Consider the following 18,008-nt stretch of genomic DNA (forward strand, 5'->3'; position numbering starts at 1 on the left):
TACGCCGTCGGCTCCGGCAACAATTTTCAACTGTGACCCGTATTTGACGGAGAGTTGAGTCGTTATACATTCCCGTCATCGCGGACTTGCTGTCGCAGTCTACTTGGGCGGCCTGCTGGCATTCACACTTCAACAACTGGCCTTCACTCAGCCTTCAATCGTTTCTGCTCTCAGCCGGAAGGACTCTTACATTTCATGAAGACTCCGATGTGTGCATTCTGATTTACCCAGCATTCTATCTCTGTCAAGCAGCAGTGTCCACCCACTGCAACTTGTTTCGATTAACATTAAGGTATGTAAAAACTTCGTTTTATAACAGTTTATTATATTATTTATGTTACCAAGCTTTTAAGATATGGCTCGATGGTCTAGGGGTATGATTCTCGCTTCGGGTGCGAGAGGTCCCGGGTTCAATTCCCGGTCGAGCCCTGCTAGTTTTTCTTTTAATTATTCAACACCTGTAAACCACATATTTTAGCGTTTGGTTTAATTATATTTTCTAATCGATTCCATCCAAATACTCCAAAGGTAGTCAAACCATGTGCAAATATGATCTCACAATTTAAAATGTAAGCGTCAGGGAAACTTAAAGTTGTCATTGTTCAAAAAAAGAAAGGTAATCATTAAGCCGTGTGCAAAGTAATTTGGGTTTTAAATGTTTTACTGAGTATTTTAATTATGTAAAATTAGTTTCCTTTTTCATCGGCTCAATGGTCTAGGGGTATGATTCTCGCTTTGGGTGCGAGAGGTCCCGGGTTCAAATCCCGGTTGAGCCCGATAATATTAATTTTTGATTCAGTTTCAATAGATTCACTTTCCTCAGTTGTGATTAATTGTATCGCGGAATAACTTTATTTAAATTTAAAATATTCGTCATGCTAAGCTGCTCATTTTTAAGGAACCTCGATACGCTTTGAATATCATTTAGGACACTGCATTTTCCAACAGAAGATGTTCTTACAGTAGTTACCTAGCACTTAAAGACAACGAAACCAAAAAGATGAAGTGCATGATACCTCATTCTCATCTTGTGCCGTTAAAAGTTTTGCTCATAAGTAATAATAACTAACTGACCAGCTATCACCCCTAATGGCCCAAAATTATTATGAGCAATTTTCTTTTTTAATTTTTAACATTTTGAGGAAAATTCGTGTCCGTTAGTCGGTCACACGAATTAGAATTATGGACTCACTCGTTTAGAAACTGGTGTGATGATTACCATCAGGTAAAAGTGATCACTTTCTGTTACGTCAGATGTCGCTATTTATCGTAACCAACTGCGAAATTGCGACGCTAGATGTCACTACTGTTGGTTTTCTGTTCTTTGTTTATTCTGGTTCTGGAGAAATCAACTGGAATGACGTCTCAAAAGAAACTGCGGTTGCAATCTTCAACAATGTGAGTGTAAAGTTTTAAATTTTTTTTTCTGCTTGTAATTTTTTTTTAAACATTTGTTGTTTACAACGCTACGATGGCTTAGATTGTTTTCAGCGGTAAAAAACAAACAGTTTCACTGTTTCAGTTACTTTAATTATACACTTTTCTTGTTTGTTTGCAATACTGAAAAAATCATCGAAGAATTCTTCGTCAACGTAAATTTTGTCATGCCACCAAAAAACATTGCAGGAAGAATTCATCCCGTTAACGCTATTTCGTGTGCCTGACACGCAGGATAAGAATTACTTGTAATCTAAAATTGAGCAAAGATGGTGGACAAGAGTAGCAACGGCGAAGCTGCTCACCTCTAGAAGGCGTTGAGCGAAGATGAAATCAAAGTAAATTGCAGTTGGTTCCGTGTCCTCCACTTCCAAATCAGTCGCTCTTTTCAGAGTCTGACTGAGGTGATTGACGAATTTGGTAAATTGGTCCACCCATCAAAGTGTGAAGTTCCCTTGATGGATTTAGTCGTAATATTTAAAAAAAAGTTGTTGGCTGAGAGATGACATCTTGTGGCCAGGTTTGTCTTCAGTTGTTGGGCGTAGGCTAGCCGCTAGCCCTTTAATGCCCCCTACTACCTTCTTGGTTCATGGTTAGATGAATCGTTGAATCACGAGGTTCTGACTTCTGAGAGAAAGAGTCGCCATTTTTAGACCTTTTTATTTTTTTATGGTTTTGAATTTTGATGTTGGCTTAATTAGCTGGATTGCCACTTGTAAGACATTTCTTAGAATGTGATGGGTTTTAGTTGGTTCGGGTTGGCGGTTCGTGAGCTTGCTATTATTCTTGGTTTCGATTAAATTCTATTGCATGTACATTGAAAGTGGCCTGAAAGTGTTTAATTTCATTTTTTATTTGTAGACGAATTTTGAGGCTGAAAGACTTGGAAACCAAGCCACCATGCTGTCGACCACGTCAAGAAGCTGAGTAACATTCTGCTTTTACAATGGTAAAATTAACAATTAAAATGATTGAAATATATGTGGATTATAAAATTTGTAATGTTTGATTGCAAGCACCTCTTAATAAAAGGAATTTAAGCCATCCAATCGTGCAGGCTGCATGGAAGTCGCATTTACCTTTGCTGTGAACATCATGAACACATACACTATTTGAAGGTGACAATCTTATCCAGTTATAGATTTTACAATTAAAATGTGATTAAGCTTTGCATTCATTGGTTAGTTTTAACATTTTGGGATTTCGTTAAGTCAACAGCTATTTCCTTCAGGCCGTTCAGGGTTGTGTTCTGTTATGGATTATTTAAAGGGGAGTTTGTTGTATGCAAGAAAGGCAGATTCTGAAAGAAGTTTTGTTTATTTGTTCCACTTGAGAGTATCCTTTAAAATTTAAATGAATTTGTATTTTTTAAATCTTAAATGAGTCATCTAGTTTCATGTAAATTTATTAATTTAAGTTTCCACGATAGGTATAAGATAATGTTGCCATATAATATTTGGGTTGAATATTTGAAGTGAAATGTAGCATATTTTTTTAAAATTTCATATAGCATTTCCAACTATGCTGAAGATTAATTTTACTTCGATTATAGGTTCATGTTTACTTAGCAGTGGTGTTGTTGTGGCGTGTTGTTGCAGCCAATGGTGGTGAAAGATATCTGCATCAAGTTGCTGTTCCTTGTGCATCCAAGGTGCTGGTTTTGTGCTGCAGAAGTGACATCCAATATTGTGTTTAATTGCTACTTGTGTCTTTGCAGTTTACCTTTATATATTGAGAAGGAACAAAAAAAATAGTAATATGGGGAGGTTTATGTCAAACAAATAATAAACATGTCCAGGGTCCAGGATGGGGGAATGAGGAGGAAGTTGGGGTGGGGTATTTGGCTATGATTTACTAAAAGAAGTAAGGTATATTTTTAATGAATATGCAGTACTTGGTGAAAGGTGATGAAATCTGTTGTTAACCTACACCTTCCCCACTTACACTTACACATCCATTCCTCAAACCCCATAAGCACCAACATTATAAATCCCACATCCATTCCTAAAACCACACAATCTCCAACATCAAATTCACACAATTCTTGTACATCTATATTCATATTAATATTTAAATTAAAAATTTGTCATTATATAAAAATTGTGTAAAATTTATTCTGAACACATGCAAAATAAACATGTCATTAAACAGAGCGTCCGGTTCAAAACAATTTTTTTTGTGCGAGGCTTTTTAGAAAACATTCCGCCACCCAATTTGACAAAAAGTGATAGTATGTTTTCACGGAAATTGTGTCAGACGGTTAACAAATTGATTAATTTAGGTGATGTGTTAAAAGCTATTGTGGGTAGCTAAAAAATTGAACTAATCCACTTTTTCTGAATATTTTGGTTTTAGATCACTTTGTTGTTTTTGGATTTTCTTGTGATCTCTCTTCAAAATATTCTGAGAAAGCGAATTAGTTCAATTTTCTAGCTACCCACAATAGCTTTTAACACATCACCTAAATTAATCAAGCTTAAAGAATCGCAATTTGCACCAGTAGACTAGATGCTAATTTCTACATGAGATTTTTGAACTAGAAATTTTTTAACCGTCTGACGCAATTTCCGTGAAAACAAACTATAACTTTTTGTTAAATTGGGTGGCGGATTGCTTGCTAAAACTCGCACATGCAGTGTCGGCGTAGATCCAGGGAGATTACCTGGAAATGGAAGAGGAGAGAAGAGTGCGAGGCAAGTTTTACTGGGGAGCGATTAGTCATACTAGGCTTCCGGGTTAGACTCATGAGCCTCAGATCATGCGCCTTCCAAGTCCCCGTTCGACCAGAGCCCTCCCCTCCTCCTGGTTTCACAGCGGGTGAGTGACCACCGGCGGGCGTTGGTTAGTGGTTAGTTAGGGAAACGGGGCCACAGAATAGAAGGGAGCCCAGAAATGCACTTGTAATTTAATCTAACTACACAATTTATCAGTCTTGGATTACAGCATTCTCTCGTCGGTTTTCAGTTTCACCAATGGAGTCCATGATCAGTAGCGAAGGATTACCCTGTAAGCAGAATGACCATTTAGTTGGATGACAATAATTTTCAATAAGATTGTAGCGACAAAAAGCAATACCTCAAATCAAGAGGGACTGTGTAAGGAGCTTAATAGAGAGATTCAAGGGTAGCAGCCATTGGGTTAGCAAACTAGGGACCTTGTTGACTTTCTTGAAAGAACAATTCATTTCATAAAGTCTGTCATGCAAATTGAGGAACCCGAAGGTTAGAACCTGTAAATAAAAAAATATATTCATATATTTTAAAACAAGTAAAAGAATAATTAAACAGTTTTAAGTATGTACTCAAGCAATATTTTTCTCGCCAAAATCATCATCTCGTCCAAGGAAACGCCATTACACATCGCGAACAGCCAAAAATCTAAAGGGTAAAACTCCGTGCTATGTTGAGGGCAGGGTAGTAGAAGCCGATTGGGTAGTCGAATGATGCTGGCCGCTTAAATTATGTTCATGTAGGCCGCCTTTTCTCGGTCATTACCTAAATGCTTAAATAAAGAAACAAAATGTAAACAAAATATTAATTCAGTGACAATACAATGAAGTTACACAGGTAACACCAATCAGCTTTCCTAAGCAATCCAGAAGATGGAATGAGTCAAGTTCGATGACAGAACGAATGATCCGCGTTCAACGTGTGGTCATTGCCTTATTTTGGAGGGATAACCAGATGCCCCACATTTGGTCTTATAAGCAACATCTAATTAGGAAAACAAACAATCATTAAAATTGCTATTAGTATGACAACTTCTCTAAATTCAATGTAAACACAACTTACAATGATGATAGCATGATCACAATATTTAACCTCTTTTTTCTTGTTGACAAACGGAGATTAAGGGTAGCAGCCAATAACGGGTTAGCAAACAAGGAATCTTGTTGACTGTAAGTCCTTTTTCTTAAAAGGAAATAACTTCTCATAAAGTCAGTCATGCCAATTTAGAAACCTGTAAATAAAACAAAAATTCATATTAGACTGCAATTAATAAAGTTCAGTAACATGACAAGTGAACTTACACATGAAACCACCAATCAGTTATCAAAGATTCTCGAGAAGATGGAATGAGAGTCCATGCTAGGATCGGTGATCTAGCAAGTTCAATAGAAACAGCCAATAATTAAGATTAAATCTAATGAAACATGAAAAGAATATATGTTTTAGCACGAAATAAAGCTAGTGTTGGTTTTTACCTGCATCATTTCGATGACACATTCAGTAGAAATACAATGAGTTTGAACAAAATAGTTGACGATAGCCGGTAGGCTACACGACTTTCACGTTTCCTCTGACTGTAAGTTGATGAAAAACATTAAGGTTATCCAACATGTACACGGAATAGAACACATCACCGACAAGATACAGACGAAATCAATAGAGTTTACCTATGAATTCATTGTAATTACGAAGCTAGCTTAACGTTGACACTTTGGTCTTTGGGACAAGAAAAGGGAATTTTGCATGTAGTTCTATATTTGACCGCTAGATGTCGTAGTGGCAAAACTTTTTTTGGTGATGGATTCGGCGTGCCATAGTTACCTTTCGAGACAGCTTCATGATTCTAACTTAACGAGATGAATTATTTCACTTTCACACATTTACTGGTCTTATTCAATAATGTTAGAAGAAAAGGCGATGAGGTTCAAATCACTCAATCTAAAGAAAACAGTCGAATGCTTTTAGTGAAAAATTAACAAAAGTCTTGAAAATTTCTTTTATTTTGAATTACGCTACACTACGCATCAACTGCATAATAATTATTCCAATAATCATAAATTATTTCAAATACATGTCTTTTTAAGCGCTCGGAAACCTAGTAGGAAGGAGCAGCATAGACAGGAGCAGCAGGAGCCTTGTAAACTGGAGAAGCGTAGGCACGGGGGGCAGAATAGGACGGTGCGTTGTAGGAGGCAGCTTTGTATTCGGGGTACTTGGCATCACCTTCGTATTTGACATCAGCGGTGTATCCGTAGCTGTCGGCTCTGTAGTTGACGATCTGGGTGCGGCCATCGGGGAGAACAACACGGTAAGTTCCGGTGGTCACTTTACCATCGCTACTCTCGGAATGAGAATAATCGAGATCGGCAGAATGAGAATAGTCGTTATAGGATCCAGCTTCCTTAACAGCCCAGTCAAAGCTGTAGGGCTGGGCGGCCTATATGAAATAAGACAGTAATTTAATCAACTAAGACGAATTCAATTGATTTGATTTCACATGAAATTGAACTTACGTATTGGGTTTCGTAAGAAGGTGAAGAATAAGCTGGGGCAGAGTAAGCAGGTGCTGAATACGCCGGAGCCTTGTAAGCTGGAGCAGCATAAGACGGAGCTGTGTTGTAAACCGATGAGGCAACGGCTACGGAGACGAGGGCGGCGAAGATGAAGAACTAAATCAAATGATTTAAATCCAATTAGTTTAAACAAAATAAATTTTAACCGAAATGGTTAAACTGTAGATATTCACTAATATGACGATTTACCTGCATGTTGAAGAGTTGGTAGTAGGATTGAGACAGTTTGTTAACTGATGAATTTTACGATCGATGTTCGGGACTTTTTATACTCCTCAAGTAGTGGAACATGTTTGCAATTTTGGAATAGTCGGTCACGCAAGAGGCAATTGAGAAAGGGAAAGCAATTTTTAAAAAATTGCGCAAGGCAAATTCTTCCACTATAGGTCACTCGTCCAGATTTATTTAGTCAAAATTTCACTTGTAGGATAGTAGAAGGGCAACATCCAAAAATAGACGGGAGTTTCCCTATCATGTACGTAAGATTATAATCATAACGGATAATAGTTAATGGACCTTTGGAAAGAAAAACTGGTTCGCCTCTGACAAAGCTCAAGGAGTGTACAACTAGTACGCCATGAGGCGGGTGAATGTGGAAAGGTCGTTAGTTTGCTGGACCCTCCCCAATCCACATTGCCAATACCAGCTATACTTTCTATTTAATATTGACATTTTTATAATTACCCAAATTGAGCAATCCCTTCATAAGACGGAATTGAATTATCGACGAATTTAATTGAATAAACATCATGCAAGTAGCTTAAGTTGGAAACATACTGTATTGAGAACGAAACAAACATGTTTTAAAATCAGCATTTCTTATACACTCATACACACTCGCATAAACATACGTACACATACTGGTAGGAATAACATGTCATCACTCACTTGACGGAAATATTTTTACATAAATATATAATGTATATGTATATATCAGTTGGTTAACAATTCGTAAGAATTCATTTTCAAACTGATCGACATTTTTGTTTTTTTCTTCGCTTGATATGCATCAATCGGTTTACACTTGGAAATGGAACTAACGGAATTTTCGATCACGAAAGCGGAGCTAGTATACAGAAATGCTACCCCCCCCCCTCACTTTCTTGTTGCTTTCAATTAAGCTCTAGATTTAAATTAATAAAAATAAATCAAGTTTGTCTCATCATCGGAATTGTGATCGCGCAATCAAAATAGTTGAGACCTGACTATGGTCTCTTGGTTCTTTGAACGCCAGATGGAGTTCAAAATAATAATGGAAATTAGACAAATAAAGAAAAAATTAACAATTTAACAGTCATGTTCGATATCGATGCCAATCTCTTCGGTTGGGTTGAGAGGGAATTCTGGCAGGATTCCGACGGTCCAGCTGTGACGATTGCGTCGGCTGTTGTTGTGATGTTGCGGCGGTGGCGGCTGGTAACCACTGGACGTGGACGTGTGAATCTCCGAGACCCGACGGACCAGTGGCGGAGGCTGAGAGAGACGTTCCTGCATCGAGTAACGTCGTGAGCGAAAAATGGCTTCGGCAGACGGCCTGGATGGTTGTTCCGCTGATAATTCCGGAAGTGGATTAGCAATAATGTTGACGACGTCCTTGGTATTATTACTGGAAGCGGAGCCCACATCATTGGCCATTTCAATTTCGTTCAATTTAGATTGAGTGGATGATGCTGTTAGAGGTTTGGGCTCCATTGATTTCCTCTCCGCTGGGAAGGCACCCGCACCGTTGGCCGTCGGGTTACCATTTTTATAGACAATCACCCGCTTCTTTTTATTGTTGTTCTTGTTATTATTCCGCTTCTCCCCATCCGCCTTGGACTTGCTGACCGCCGCCGTCGTTTGGGCTGGAGCCTTGACTCTGGACGCCCTTCCAGCTCCGTGCCACTTTAAAACAACTTTCACCGGACCCAAACCGATTTTCTTTCGTATTTTAGCCGACGAAGCGTCCCCATCGGCGTGACTGCCACGAGCTGTACGTGCCGCCGGTTTGCTCGATTTATCCGTAGGATTCGAGTTCTTGTTTCCAGTAATGAGATTTAAAAATTCAAAGGATGAAAATGTCTTGGTTTTCGAACTGGAAGAGGTTTTCGAAGAGGCTTTCAGCTGCCCTTCCGTCGAGGATTTGGGGATTTTGCTGCTGCTGCTGGGATTGGGGATTCGCTTCTGGACGGGTGGATGAATTACAGTCGCCTGTTGTTGTGGTTGCGGTTCGGCGGGTTTGACGGATGAATCGCCCAGGGGCTCAAGATCCAACTCGGATTTCGACAGCAAATGCGAATGAGATTCCGTTTTGCGACTGAGACGACTGAAATCGGGTTCGTGCCCATGGGAAATGGAACGCGAAAAATGGTGGCGCCCAGCCGCTCCTGTTGTTGTGATGGGCCCTTCCAAATGGCGCGGATTTTCCGAAATGGATCGCATCATTTTCTTGGCGCTCGTGTCCAGCGATGGAGGCGACAGAGATAAGAACTCGCTCGACGAGCTTCTGCGATTGCTCGATGGTTGTTGAGATTGGGTTCTTTCCGTCGTCTGCTGATTGAGGCTGGTGCTGGACTTGCTGGTCCGTCTCATCTGGTTAACGGCCGAGTTGATTTCCTCTTCTGGGAAATGACTTTCGTTATCGCTGTCGATAGTTTCCCGCGTAGGATTTTCTCGCTCCAGCCACGATCGGACCTTATCTTTGGTGTTGACCACGCCGGATCTCCTGGCTCTCGGATCCTGCGACGATCCGCGGGTGGGTTTCCTCGCTTTGCGGAAGACGGCCAGAGCCGACGCCGTCGAATAGGCTTTGCGTCCTGCCCGTTTCTCCTTCTCGCGAACTTTACGCTTGAGCGGGATGGCCGATCTGACGGCCACTGGATGTACGATATGCTGGCCTTGATTCTCATCCACCGCCGCGGCTGTCGCTGCCGCTGCAGCCGCCGTCGTCACTCCATTCGTCGTCCGCGATGCACGTTGTTGACTGCGCTGTCTCTTTTTGCGCTCCACTCGTTTGCCGAACACCCGTGCGACGACGGCCTTGATGATTTAAAAAAAAAACAGAAAATTCAAAAAGATTAGTTCACGTTCAGGGCAATTTCTAATAACAAGATTCACGACATTCTACAGAGCCTACGGGAGCTGCGGAAACTAGAATCTAACTAGATTACAAGCTTCCAATAGAAAACCGTTCATACCTATTTCCATGACGTAACAGACACAAATACATAACGGTTTTTGATTTGACAGAGAAATAATATAAGGAAATTCTGTTTTTTGTTTGAAACATTTTCGGAGGCTATAAATCGATCCCTGTAGGCTATATAACACAGAGTCTCGATGCAGATGCAAATGTTGTTTTCTTTTTCTTTTTTTACTTACAGAAAACATGCAGAGCCTTTCGTTTGGAACACAAAACGAGCAGCAAAAAAAGGAAGAGAAAGAGAAAAAAAAAATGATTCATAAAAATCGGACAACATGCAGCGAGAGAAAGAGAGGTGCGGATTTGTTTTATATACGACTGTCGGCTCGTTAAACGACAGCACCGCCCTTGGTATGTCTAACGGATTTCATTAAAAATAGGAAAACCCAGCGGGAGGGTTTTTATTGTTCGCCGAATCCGGCCTCTCTTTCACGCGCTTCATAATTTTTATAAACAACATCCCAGAAATATTATCAAGAAATTTAGGAAAGAAACAACATGGACTTTTCGATGCGCAACTTACGATAATGGTGATGAATCCAACAGCGATAAACAGGACACTGTACCTATAACGGAGCGCCGGATGCATTAAAAAAAAAAAAATTAGAACCCAGCCACTTGTTTATGGATAATAACAAAAACATACCAGTGATCTTCGATCCATTTTTTGAGAGAAGCGATGCTCTCATCTGAAAGTAAGAGGCGTCGTAGGGTGGCCAATGGCCCGGAAGGATCGACCTCGCGACAACGCTGGAACACATCGCAATAGCCGTTGTAATTATTGCATGGCGTTCCGGCCTTGGCATGGGCTGACGGCACATCGTAGGGCGGAGTGTTCCATTCAAAGGACGACCTATAATAGGATAATGCATTTAAAGAATAAATATTTTCCCACAGAAAAAAAAAAAAAAAAGACAAAAAGGGAGAAATTCAATCAGACGTCCGTCCGTGAGTGCGTCACTTCCGGGGCGTGTAGATTTAAAACTAATTGTACCAGAATTTCCCTATTCTTTTGTCCGTTGAAGGGGAAAAAACAACACAACAACAACAAGGAAAACAACTTATTGCATTGCGCATGTAACTAAGTTCGGACCTTGTTGGCTACTGTTAACACGAGAGTGATACACAACGAACGAAGAAGGAAGGAAACCTTACAAACAAGGTTGATCGTCGCCGGGTAATTTGCAGCAGAGCTCACAGGCTTTAGTCGGCGGATCGCTGGGTCCCTGGAGGCATTGACACGATTGAAGGCCGTAAGCGATGCATATCGATCCGGTGCACTCCTATAGAACGTATCCAGAAAGAAAGGGAAAAGAAAGTAAGAAGGGTGATTCACGTGAGCAGCACACACAATAAAAGGAATGATGATGATGAAGATAACGACATGACTCAAAAAAGGACTTTATGGTTTAAAAAGTGAAAAAACATACCCCCATGAAGCAGACAAACTCTTCGTTACAAACAGTTTTATTGGCTTTGTTATTGGAAGGCGGGCATTTAGGTCCCGAGCCGTCGCAAAAGGCGGAATCACGACAGCCGTTGTCGTCACGACACTTGACACCGTATCTCAGCTGGCAAGATTCCGTGCAGCACGGGCCCTGTGTAGTAATAATAGTTATTGATTTGACGTGTAAAATAAATGAGACTCAAATGGGGTCTTACCTGAGACGGTGAACAGGTGGTCGATGGCCGCAGTGTGCAAGGTCTTTCTCCCGGCAGCTGGATACTGCGCATTGGGAAACAGCACTTTTCTTGGCAATCTTCTTCCCATCCGCAATCGCATTCTTCACCCGCTTCCACCACTCCGTTGCCGCAAATGGCACTCTGGGGTTCTATAAATAAATTGGGGCCAAGCAACAAATGGGTTTTAATTACTCATTCCAAGAACCCAGTAGACCTTTATACAATATGTAAGGAAAGAAGAAGTCGGCTGGAGAGTGCGGCCCTTTTTTTAGTAATTACCTTTGAAACAGCCTTGCTCGTTACGAGCCTTGGCGCTGAGGACGCCGTTAATGCTCTTGAGACTGCAGGGTGAGAACTTGTTGTTGTTCCTCTTATCGCCGGAAGTGGCACGAGCGAACATGATGTAGTTGCCGTCTTCGCCACCCGGCGTGCAATCCCGATTGTTTTCTGGATCGTGCTAAAATAAAATAAAAACATTTTGTGTTAAGACACAATTTCCAATCAAATGCAAGAGTGATTGAGACAGCGACATACTGGCGATCCGAAATTGTGGCCGATTTCGTGAGCCAGCGTGACGTGAGAGACGGCGGGTGGGACGTGTTTGCCGTAATTCAATAGCGTCACAATGCCCGTATTCAAGCTCTTCAAACTGCCGCGATAATGGCCATTCTTTTCGCATACGCCGCCGGCGTTTTTCAAATCACCCGTCCAGGCCAGACCCAAAGTCCCTCCTTCAAAGTCCCGATACGTGAACATGTACGCCAAACAAAAGGCATTGTAATCTTCCTCTGCAAATGGACAAAAAGAAAAAAGAGAAAAAATCAATGAATGTCGCGAAACAACAACCCAACAACACGAAACAGCTTTCAGAGCCTTGAGACCAGAGGGAATTCGTTGAATACCTGAAAATAGTTCCAAAAACTTCTCGACTCCGTAATTGCCTGGAAATCGATAACTGGCTTCGTTGAGAGCCTGCTCCGTGTGGACTTTGATCCGTTTGATCATGAAATTTATATCGTCGCCTTGGCCGTCTCCATCAAAGTCTGCCAAACAGAGAAAGTCGTAGAGTATCAGTGGAATTTATTATGTGAATCAAGTGGGGTCCATTAGACTGACGTACCGACGTTCTTGTAAATGCTGTTGACTCGTTGAACGTGTCGTGTCATGGTCTCGATGCAGGCCTCCTCGCTGCCCATTTTACCGTAAAACAGGTGATCGGCTTGCAAGTAGAGCATGCAAGTCGTCTTGCGGTGATCGATCGTCGATCTTCTCTTCTTCTTTTGCTTCTCGTGATGGCGACGATTCCAACCAGAGTACAGGGTTTGATCGATCAGCTGATTGGGCTCGATTCCTTCCCGGGCAACGCTATCCTTCTTTGGGTTGTTGTTATCTTCTTCTTCTTGGCACGAACGTATCACAGCAGCAGGAGCATCCGATGAGTTTCGATTGGTTCTAGTGGCGTCGTCGTCACGGTCTTCTCCTCGGTGTCCGACACAGTGGAAATGCTCGAATTGCTTCAAGTAAAGCTGATGAGAAGCGCAGCCGTCGTGCTCCTGGTGAGGATCCGGATGGAGTACATCAGACGCTTTGTAAATAACAGCTGGAAACGAGACATTCTGGCTGGCGTCGAAATAACGGCTGGCCGGCTCCACGTAATAAGTTTCAGAGGCCGTCGACACTGTGGCGTCCAAGATTCCGCTGGATGTCAGCACGGCGCTCACCGTAGAATGATCGTCATCTAAGACACGAGCCAGGAATCAAGGGGAGAAAAAAAGTAATTACGTTAGAGGCTCACGCAGGATCTTCGTGTGGCCTAGATATAAGCCCTTTTTTCTCTTCCTATCTCTATACAATACGGAGTCTGAGCACAGAGGAAGCTAATAATGAAAAGAAGGGAGAAAGAGGGAGCGACTTTCTAAAATACCTTCCAGTTCGCCTTGGTAGACCTTGGACAAATCAAAGGCGATGGATCCTTTGCTGCTTTCCAGGACGACGTCATCGGCGAAAACGTCGGCGCTGCGACGTAATCGAATCTTGAAAAGCCTGTCGGGAAAAAGAATTGACGGTAACAAAATCATGAGGACCCTGTGCATTGTTGCTGGAAGGTTGGCCCAGCAGCCAACAAAATAAAGAAAAAAAGATTGAATTGAAGTTGGTGGGTTTTCGTCATGATTCACTCTCTTATTCTCAACTGAGAATGCAATATTCAAAAGAAGGGGGGAATGATGTGCTGCACGGTTCTTTCAACCTGCCAATCTTTGTTTACGTAGATGGAGTGTTCTTTGTGAGAGAGAAGCAGCATGTATAGAAAATAAGTTGCCAGGACGAACAAAAAAAGTAGGTTGAGACTTTGATAAGATTAATGCCAGAAAAATCATTGAATTGCTTGTGTGCATTTAAACACAGTGCATAAGCATACACAATTGAAAGTGATTGTGGAAAGATTAGAAAGTATGAAAAGATGAAAACACCAAATTTGGCATGGGTCGGTCAGGTGTAGGCACTTTTCTTTACCTGTTGTGAGCATTGAATTGTAGGTGTAGAGTCTGGGAATCGCTTTCTCTTTTGGATCTACTGTGCTGCAGCCGGACATCGTGGTGGTCGTAGAAAAGTGGTTCAAAATGACTAATGAAATCATTCAAAACCATTCCTGTTGATAAACACGTTGAAAATCAGTTACACAATAATCTCTGAAAGTCTGAGACTTGAAAAAGCTTTTTGTATGGATTCTCGGTATATTAATATTAAGTACGTGAGTGTGTCATGATAAATAATATTATATTATGGTCATTGATATATATATTTTGTTTTGTTGTTTGAGGGGTTGCGTGAAGCAGACAACCCCACCACGTTCGTTCGCCTTAATTGGATTGATGTTTTTCTTTTTAGGCTATATGTGAACATTTTTCCGTCACGAGGAAACAAGATGAAAGCCAAGGAAAAATATAAAAATGGCAGTACGGTCTGTTGAAGAAGTTATAAAAAGTGACACAAATATAATCATCTTTTTATTTTGAAAGTGTGGCGAATAACAAACTTTGGGTTGAGCAGAGTCATCTAGCGGTCGGAATCGTCCAACTAGAGAGATGGAGGTAAAAGTGGCAGCGTCGTTCGCCCTCCTTGTATGTGTAATTGAACACACACACACACACGTCAACGATCAATGATTCCCTCCTCCGATGGAAACTTCCCCCCTCTTTCAATGAAAGCTGCCAACTAGCAAGACAACTTTCTCCCGTATCGATTATTATTATACAAGCGGCTACTAGATATATTCCCCCCCAACTAAAAAATAAGTTTTCTCTCCTCTAAAATTCTCCAAGACGAAGAGGAGGAAAAATAAAAATCAATAGACTTTGATATTTTATTTAAAAAACTCCAGCGTCCGGTTCGTGGGAGCCCCGCCGAGTTCTGATTGTATCCAATTCTTCCGGTGTCCTCGAGAGTTTCTTTCTTTCTTCGTGTTTGTTTAAGCAAATGTACACGCAATGTGTATCTCTGAAGCTTCTGGGCTTGAAGGGCAAATGACAAACTCCAAAAACTTGAAGCAACTTTACCTTGGGAAATTTTTTAAAATGTTTTTAAATTGTCCAAAAGGGAGAGAGAGCGATGAACCAGCCGACCTTCAAGGTTATCCCGCTTCTCTTCCGCACAGCCGGATGCCATTCTCCACCCCCTTCTTCTTCTTCCAACAAAAAAGTCACCAGCAAAAGAGAATACCTTGAGGTGTCACGTTCACGTAATAACCAACCAGCCGTCAAGGCTTCATATTTATTTTTTTAAATAATTTTTCCTTTTTTTCCTCGAGCCCCTGAAAATGTCCCACTCACGTTCGTTCCGCTATTCGATTGGAACGTGACTGGCCAAGTATTTGGCCTCTTTCGTCAAAAATCGATAATCGATATCTTGGCAGTGAGTAGGTCTCCCGGTAGGCATTATTACACATGACAGGAAATGAACGCGTGAGCCGCTATAATTATTAGACGTTTCAATTTTGGGTGTCGAGTCACATTTATACCTGAGGTTGCAGCTGAGACGGGCCCAAGGGAATGAAGGAAGAAGATGAATAAGGCCGTGAAATGCCGGTACGCTCCATTTGTTGAACGCTGGATGGCCATTTTATTGTTGCCAACTGCTGACGATGACAGCAGAGCTCCTCACGCTGCTGACAGGTAGAGCGGCAGCCTTCAGGCATAGGTGTGTGGTTTTGGTTGGACCAGAAGGTGTTGCGCTGATTATCGTTTCCTTTTTCTCTGATTCTTTTCTGTTGTATATGGACGTAATAATAATCTCCTCGGCGGTTTTGCCTCCTGTTGTTGTTGATTGTTGTCTTCTTCTTCACGAGACTTTCACACGACCTTGACTCGAATTCATTTCAAAGTCACTGCTACTAATGCCGCAGTCTCTTCGTGCAGGTCCATGGTCGACCGCGGAATTGTCGTCTTCTTTCAAATTTCCCTTTTTTCTTTCTTTCGTCGGTTTCGAATTTCCTTTTGTCAAAAAGAATTAAATTAAATTACAGCAGACGACATTTTACGTGAAAACATTTTTGCGGAATCAAAAATAATTGACTCATACGGGGAGGGATAAAAACAGCTGATCCGGTTAGACCGTGATTCTCAAAAGGTCACGCGACCCCTAGGGCTACATAAGGTGGTGGTGGTGGTGTTAGTTGAATATCGGAATAAATTAAATTATTTTAAGGTCTTGGCTCGTTTTAGCGAAATGCGGTCAGCGAAAGTTGTGACAGAATCGAACAAAAAATAATAAAAAAGAACGTGAATATCAAAAGGAGAACTGGTTTTTCCCCTCCCCTAAATGATTCAACAGCAGCACAGTTCGGGACTTGGCATTGAACTGTGGCCGCAGGGGTTGAAAGAAAAATAAAAATGGCTGTTGCAGCAGCTGTGGTGGGAATATAAAGAAAAATGCTGTGTCTTGTTTTCGTTTGTTGCACGCTGAAAAGAAAAAAATCTAGCGAAATAACAATCAGAAATGACAACATCGTGGGAAGTATTATTATTTGGTCAGCCTCTCCTGTTGATTTTATATCGTGACCAACATGGTGGACGACGAAGCTGGAAACTTTGCAACAACCCACAAAATGACGTCAACCAATTGAATCATGGGGATTTGAATTCGTTGAGCAACGATTGCGGAATGGACCGAACAAACACGAGTTAAACCGATCGTTCATTACACACAATTGGATTATATATGGATAGAAACAACAAATAAAGAGTAAAAGTGTCTGTGTCTGGATTCCACTGAGACTATCAAGAAAGAAAAAATCAGCTGATCGACAGAGTTCATCCAAGACATTATGGAAACAAGAACAAAGAAGATGTCGAACGCGGTATATACCTTTGGCAGCAGAGAGTGGTGGGCACACAATCTGATGATGACGTTGAAAGTTTCCCACACACTCACCAACTCTTTGTATCACGAATTTCTTTCTCTCTTGGGTCAGAGAATAAAAAAGAATTCTTCTTCACGAGATGTGTGAAAACACACATACACACACACAGACACAAAAAACACTGGAAAAATATAATAAAAATTCGGTGTGAAGTTGATGCTGGCGTCGTGTGTCGAGGAAGACAGCAGAACAGCCACTGGGGCCCACCACCAACATTTTACCTGACTCGACTATGTGAAACTCCCCTCTGGGGCTCTTGGTGCTGGTGCGCTTGCGTTCACCAGCAGTAGAGGCCTTCGTGATATTCTTCCTTTTCCTTTTCCACCATTTTCATTCACTTGTTTCTTCTTCTTCCCCTTTTTCGACATGGCGGCGGAGAAGGGGGCGGAGCTCCAGCAGACGACGCTCACACACAAACAAAGAAAAGCTTTTTTGGGAACTTTCTCTTTGACGGATTTTGATTTATTTATTTATAATATCTAGAATGGAAAAAAGAACGCGTGCACATCTGATTGTCGTCTGTCCGGGAAACGAATTAATCATTTAAAACAGTCCTAGAAAAAGTTATCTTTAATGTCGCGAAGGCTATGAATGAATAAGGAATAATATCAATTTCTTTTGAAATTTTTAAAAAGGGGATTGTGCGCATGTCGGGAAGCTTTTTGTGAGATGGGCTAATAATCAAATATAGTCTCTCCCCACCGAACAAAAAATACAAATTCTGTGACCTCGTGTGTGCATACGCGTGGGAGAAAAAAAGCAATCGATAACTTATAACCATCGTGCATGCAGGAAGTAGCCTCCCGAAAAAAAAAAAATAATATTCGTGCGAACCTTGTCACTGTTGGAAGGACGAGTCACGCACTAGCTCAATTACAAAATGCTCTAGATAGTATATAGAAAATAACACATCATCGGTATAGTGTGCACAGGTCTCTATTGTTTTTCTTTCTGGCTACTGTACATAACTGTTTTACCTAAATGTA

The 18,008-nt window shown here is 41.3% G+C and overlaps 2 protein-coding genes, 2 long non-coding RNA genes and 2 other non-coding genes across 7 annotated transcripts; 3 read left to right on the forward strand and 3 right to left on the reverse strand.

The window, feature by feature from the left end:
- Nucleotides 1-357: 357 nt before the first annotated feature.
- Trnap-cgg lies at nucleotides 358-429 on the forward strand. The gene has a single exon. It is a non-coding gene; the product is annotated as a tRNA-Pro (tRNA).
- A 275-nt stretch (nucleotides 430-704) lies between these two features.
- Trnap-ugg lies at nucleotides 705-776 on the forward strand. The gene has a single exon. It is a non-coding gene; the product is annotated as a tRNA-Pro (tRNA).
- A 1,676-nt stretch (nucleotides 777-2,452) lies between these two features.
- On the forward strand, nucleotides 2,453-3,176 carry LOC124350325. The gene is made up of 2 exons (XR_006920776.1): nucleotides 2,453-2,555; nucleotides 2,990-3,176. It is a non-coding gene; the product is annotated as an uncharacterized LOC124350325 (long non-coding RNA).
- Nucleotides 3,177-4,743: 1,567 nt separating this feature from the next.
- LOC124350438 lies at nucleotides 4,744-5,481 on the reverse strand. The gene is made up of 4 exons (XR_006920957.1): nucleotides 5,456-5,481; nucleotides 5,229-5,397; nucleotides 5,000-5,150; nucleotides 4,744-4,938 (listed from the first exon to the last, which is right to left on the reverse strand). It is a non-coding gene; the product is annotated as an uncharacterized LOC124350438 (long non-coding RNA).
- A 667-nt stretch (nucleotides 5,482-6,148) lies between these two features.
- LOC124350086 (cuticle protein 18.6-like) lies at nucleotides 6,149-7,043 on the reverse strand. Its single transcript, XM_046801098.1, has 3 exons — nucleotides 6,929-7,043; nucleotides 6,680-6,835; nucleotides 6,149-6,603 (listed from the first exon to the last, which is right to left on the reverse strand). Exons 1-3 carry the CDS (start codon nucleotides 6,932-6,934, stop codon nucleotides 6,262-6,264), a joined length of 504 nt encoding a protein of 167 aa, XP_046657054.1. The 5' UTR covers nucleotides 6,935-7,043; the 3' UTR covers nucleotides 6,149-6,261.
- Nucleotides 7,044-7,499: 456 nt separating this feature from the next.
- Nucleotides 7,500-17,251, reverse strand: LOC124349396 (disintegrin and metalloproteinase domain-containing protein 10-like). 2 transcript variants are annotated; one of them, XM_046799960.1, is made up of 14 exons: nucleotides 16,968-17,251; nucleotides 15,622-16,093; nucleotides 14,118-14,253; nucleotides 13,528-13,646; nucleotides 12,724-13,341; nucleotides 12,506-12,646; nucleotides 12,138-12,391; nucleotides 11,883-12,060; nucleotides 11,583-11,752; nucleotides 11,351-11,518; nucleotides 11,076-11,203; nucleotides 10,567-10,773; nucleotides 10,444-10,486; nucleotides 7,500-9,757 (listed from the first exon to the last, which is right to left on the reverse strand). In XM_046799960.1, exons 2-14 carry the CDS (start codon nucleotides 15,719-15,721, stop codon nucleotides 8,027-8,029), a joined length of 3,993 nt encoding a protein of 1,330 aa, XP_046655916.1. In that variant the 5' UTR covers nucleotides 15,722-16,093; nucleotides 16,968-17,251; the 3' UTR covers nucleotides 7,500-8,026. The 2 variants fall into 2 exon arrangements, with proteins under 2 accessions (XP_046655916.1, XP_046655917.1); XM_046799961.1 differs by lacking the exons at nucleotides 15,622-16,093; nucleotides 16,968-17,251 and adding an exon at nucleotides 15,227-15,591.
- Nucleotides 17,252-18,008: the final 757 nt, after the last annotated feature.

Source organism: Daphnia pulicaria, chromosome 7, assembly GCF_021234035.1.
Source record: "Daphnia pulicaria isolate SC F1-1A chromosome 7, SC_F0-13Bv2, whole genome shotgun sequence".
In the NCBI taxonomy this organism is placed as follows: domain Eukaryota; kingdom Metazoa; phylum Arthropoda; class Branchiopoda; order Diplostraca; family Daphniidae; genus Daphnia; species Daphnia pulicaria.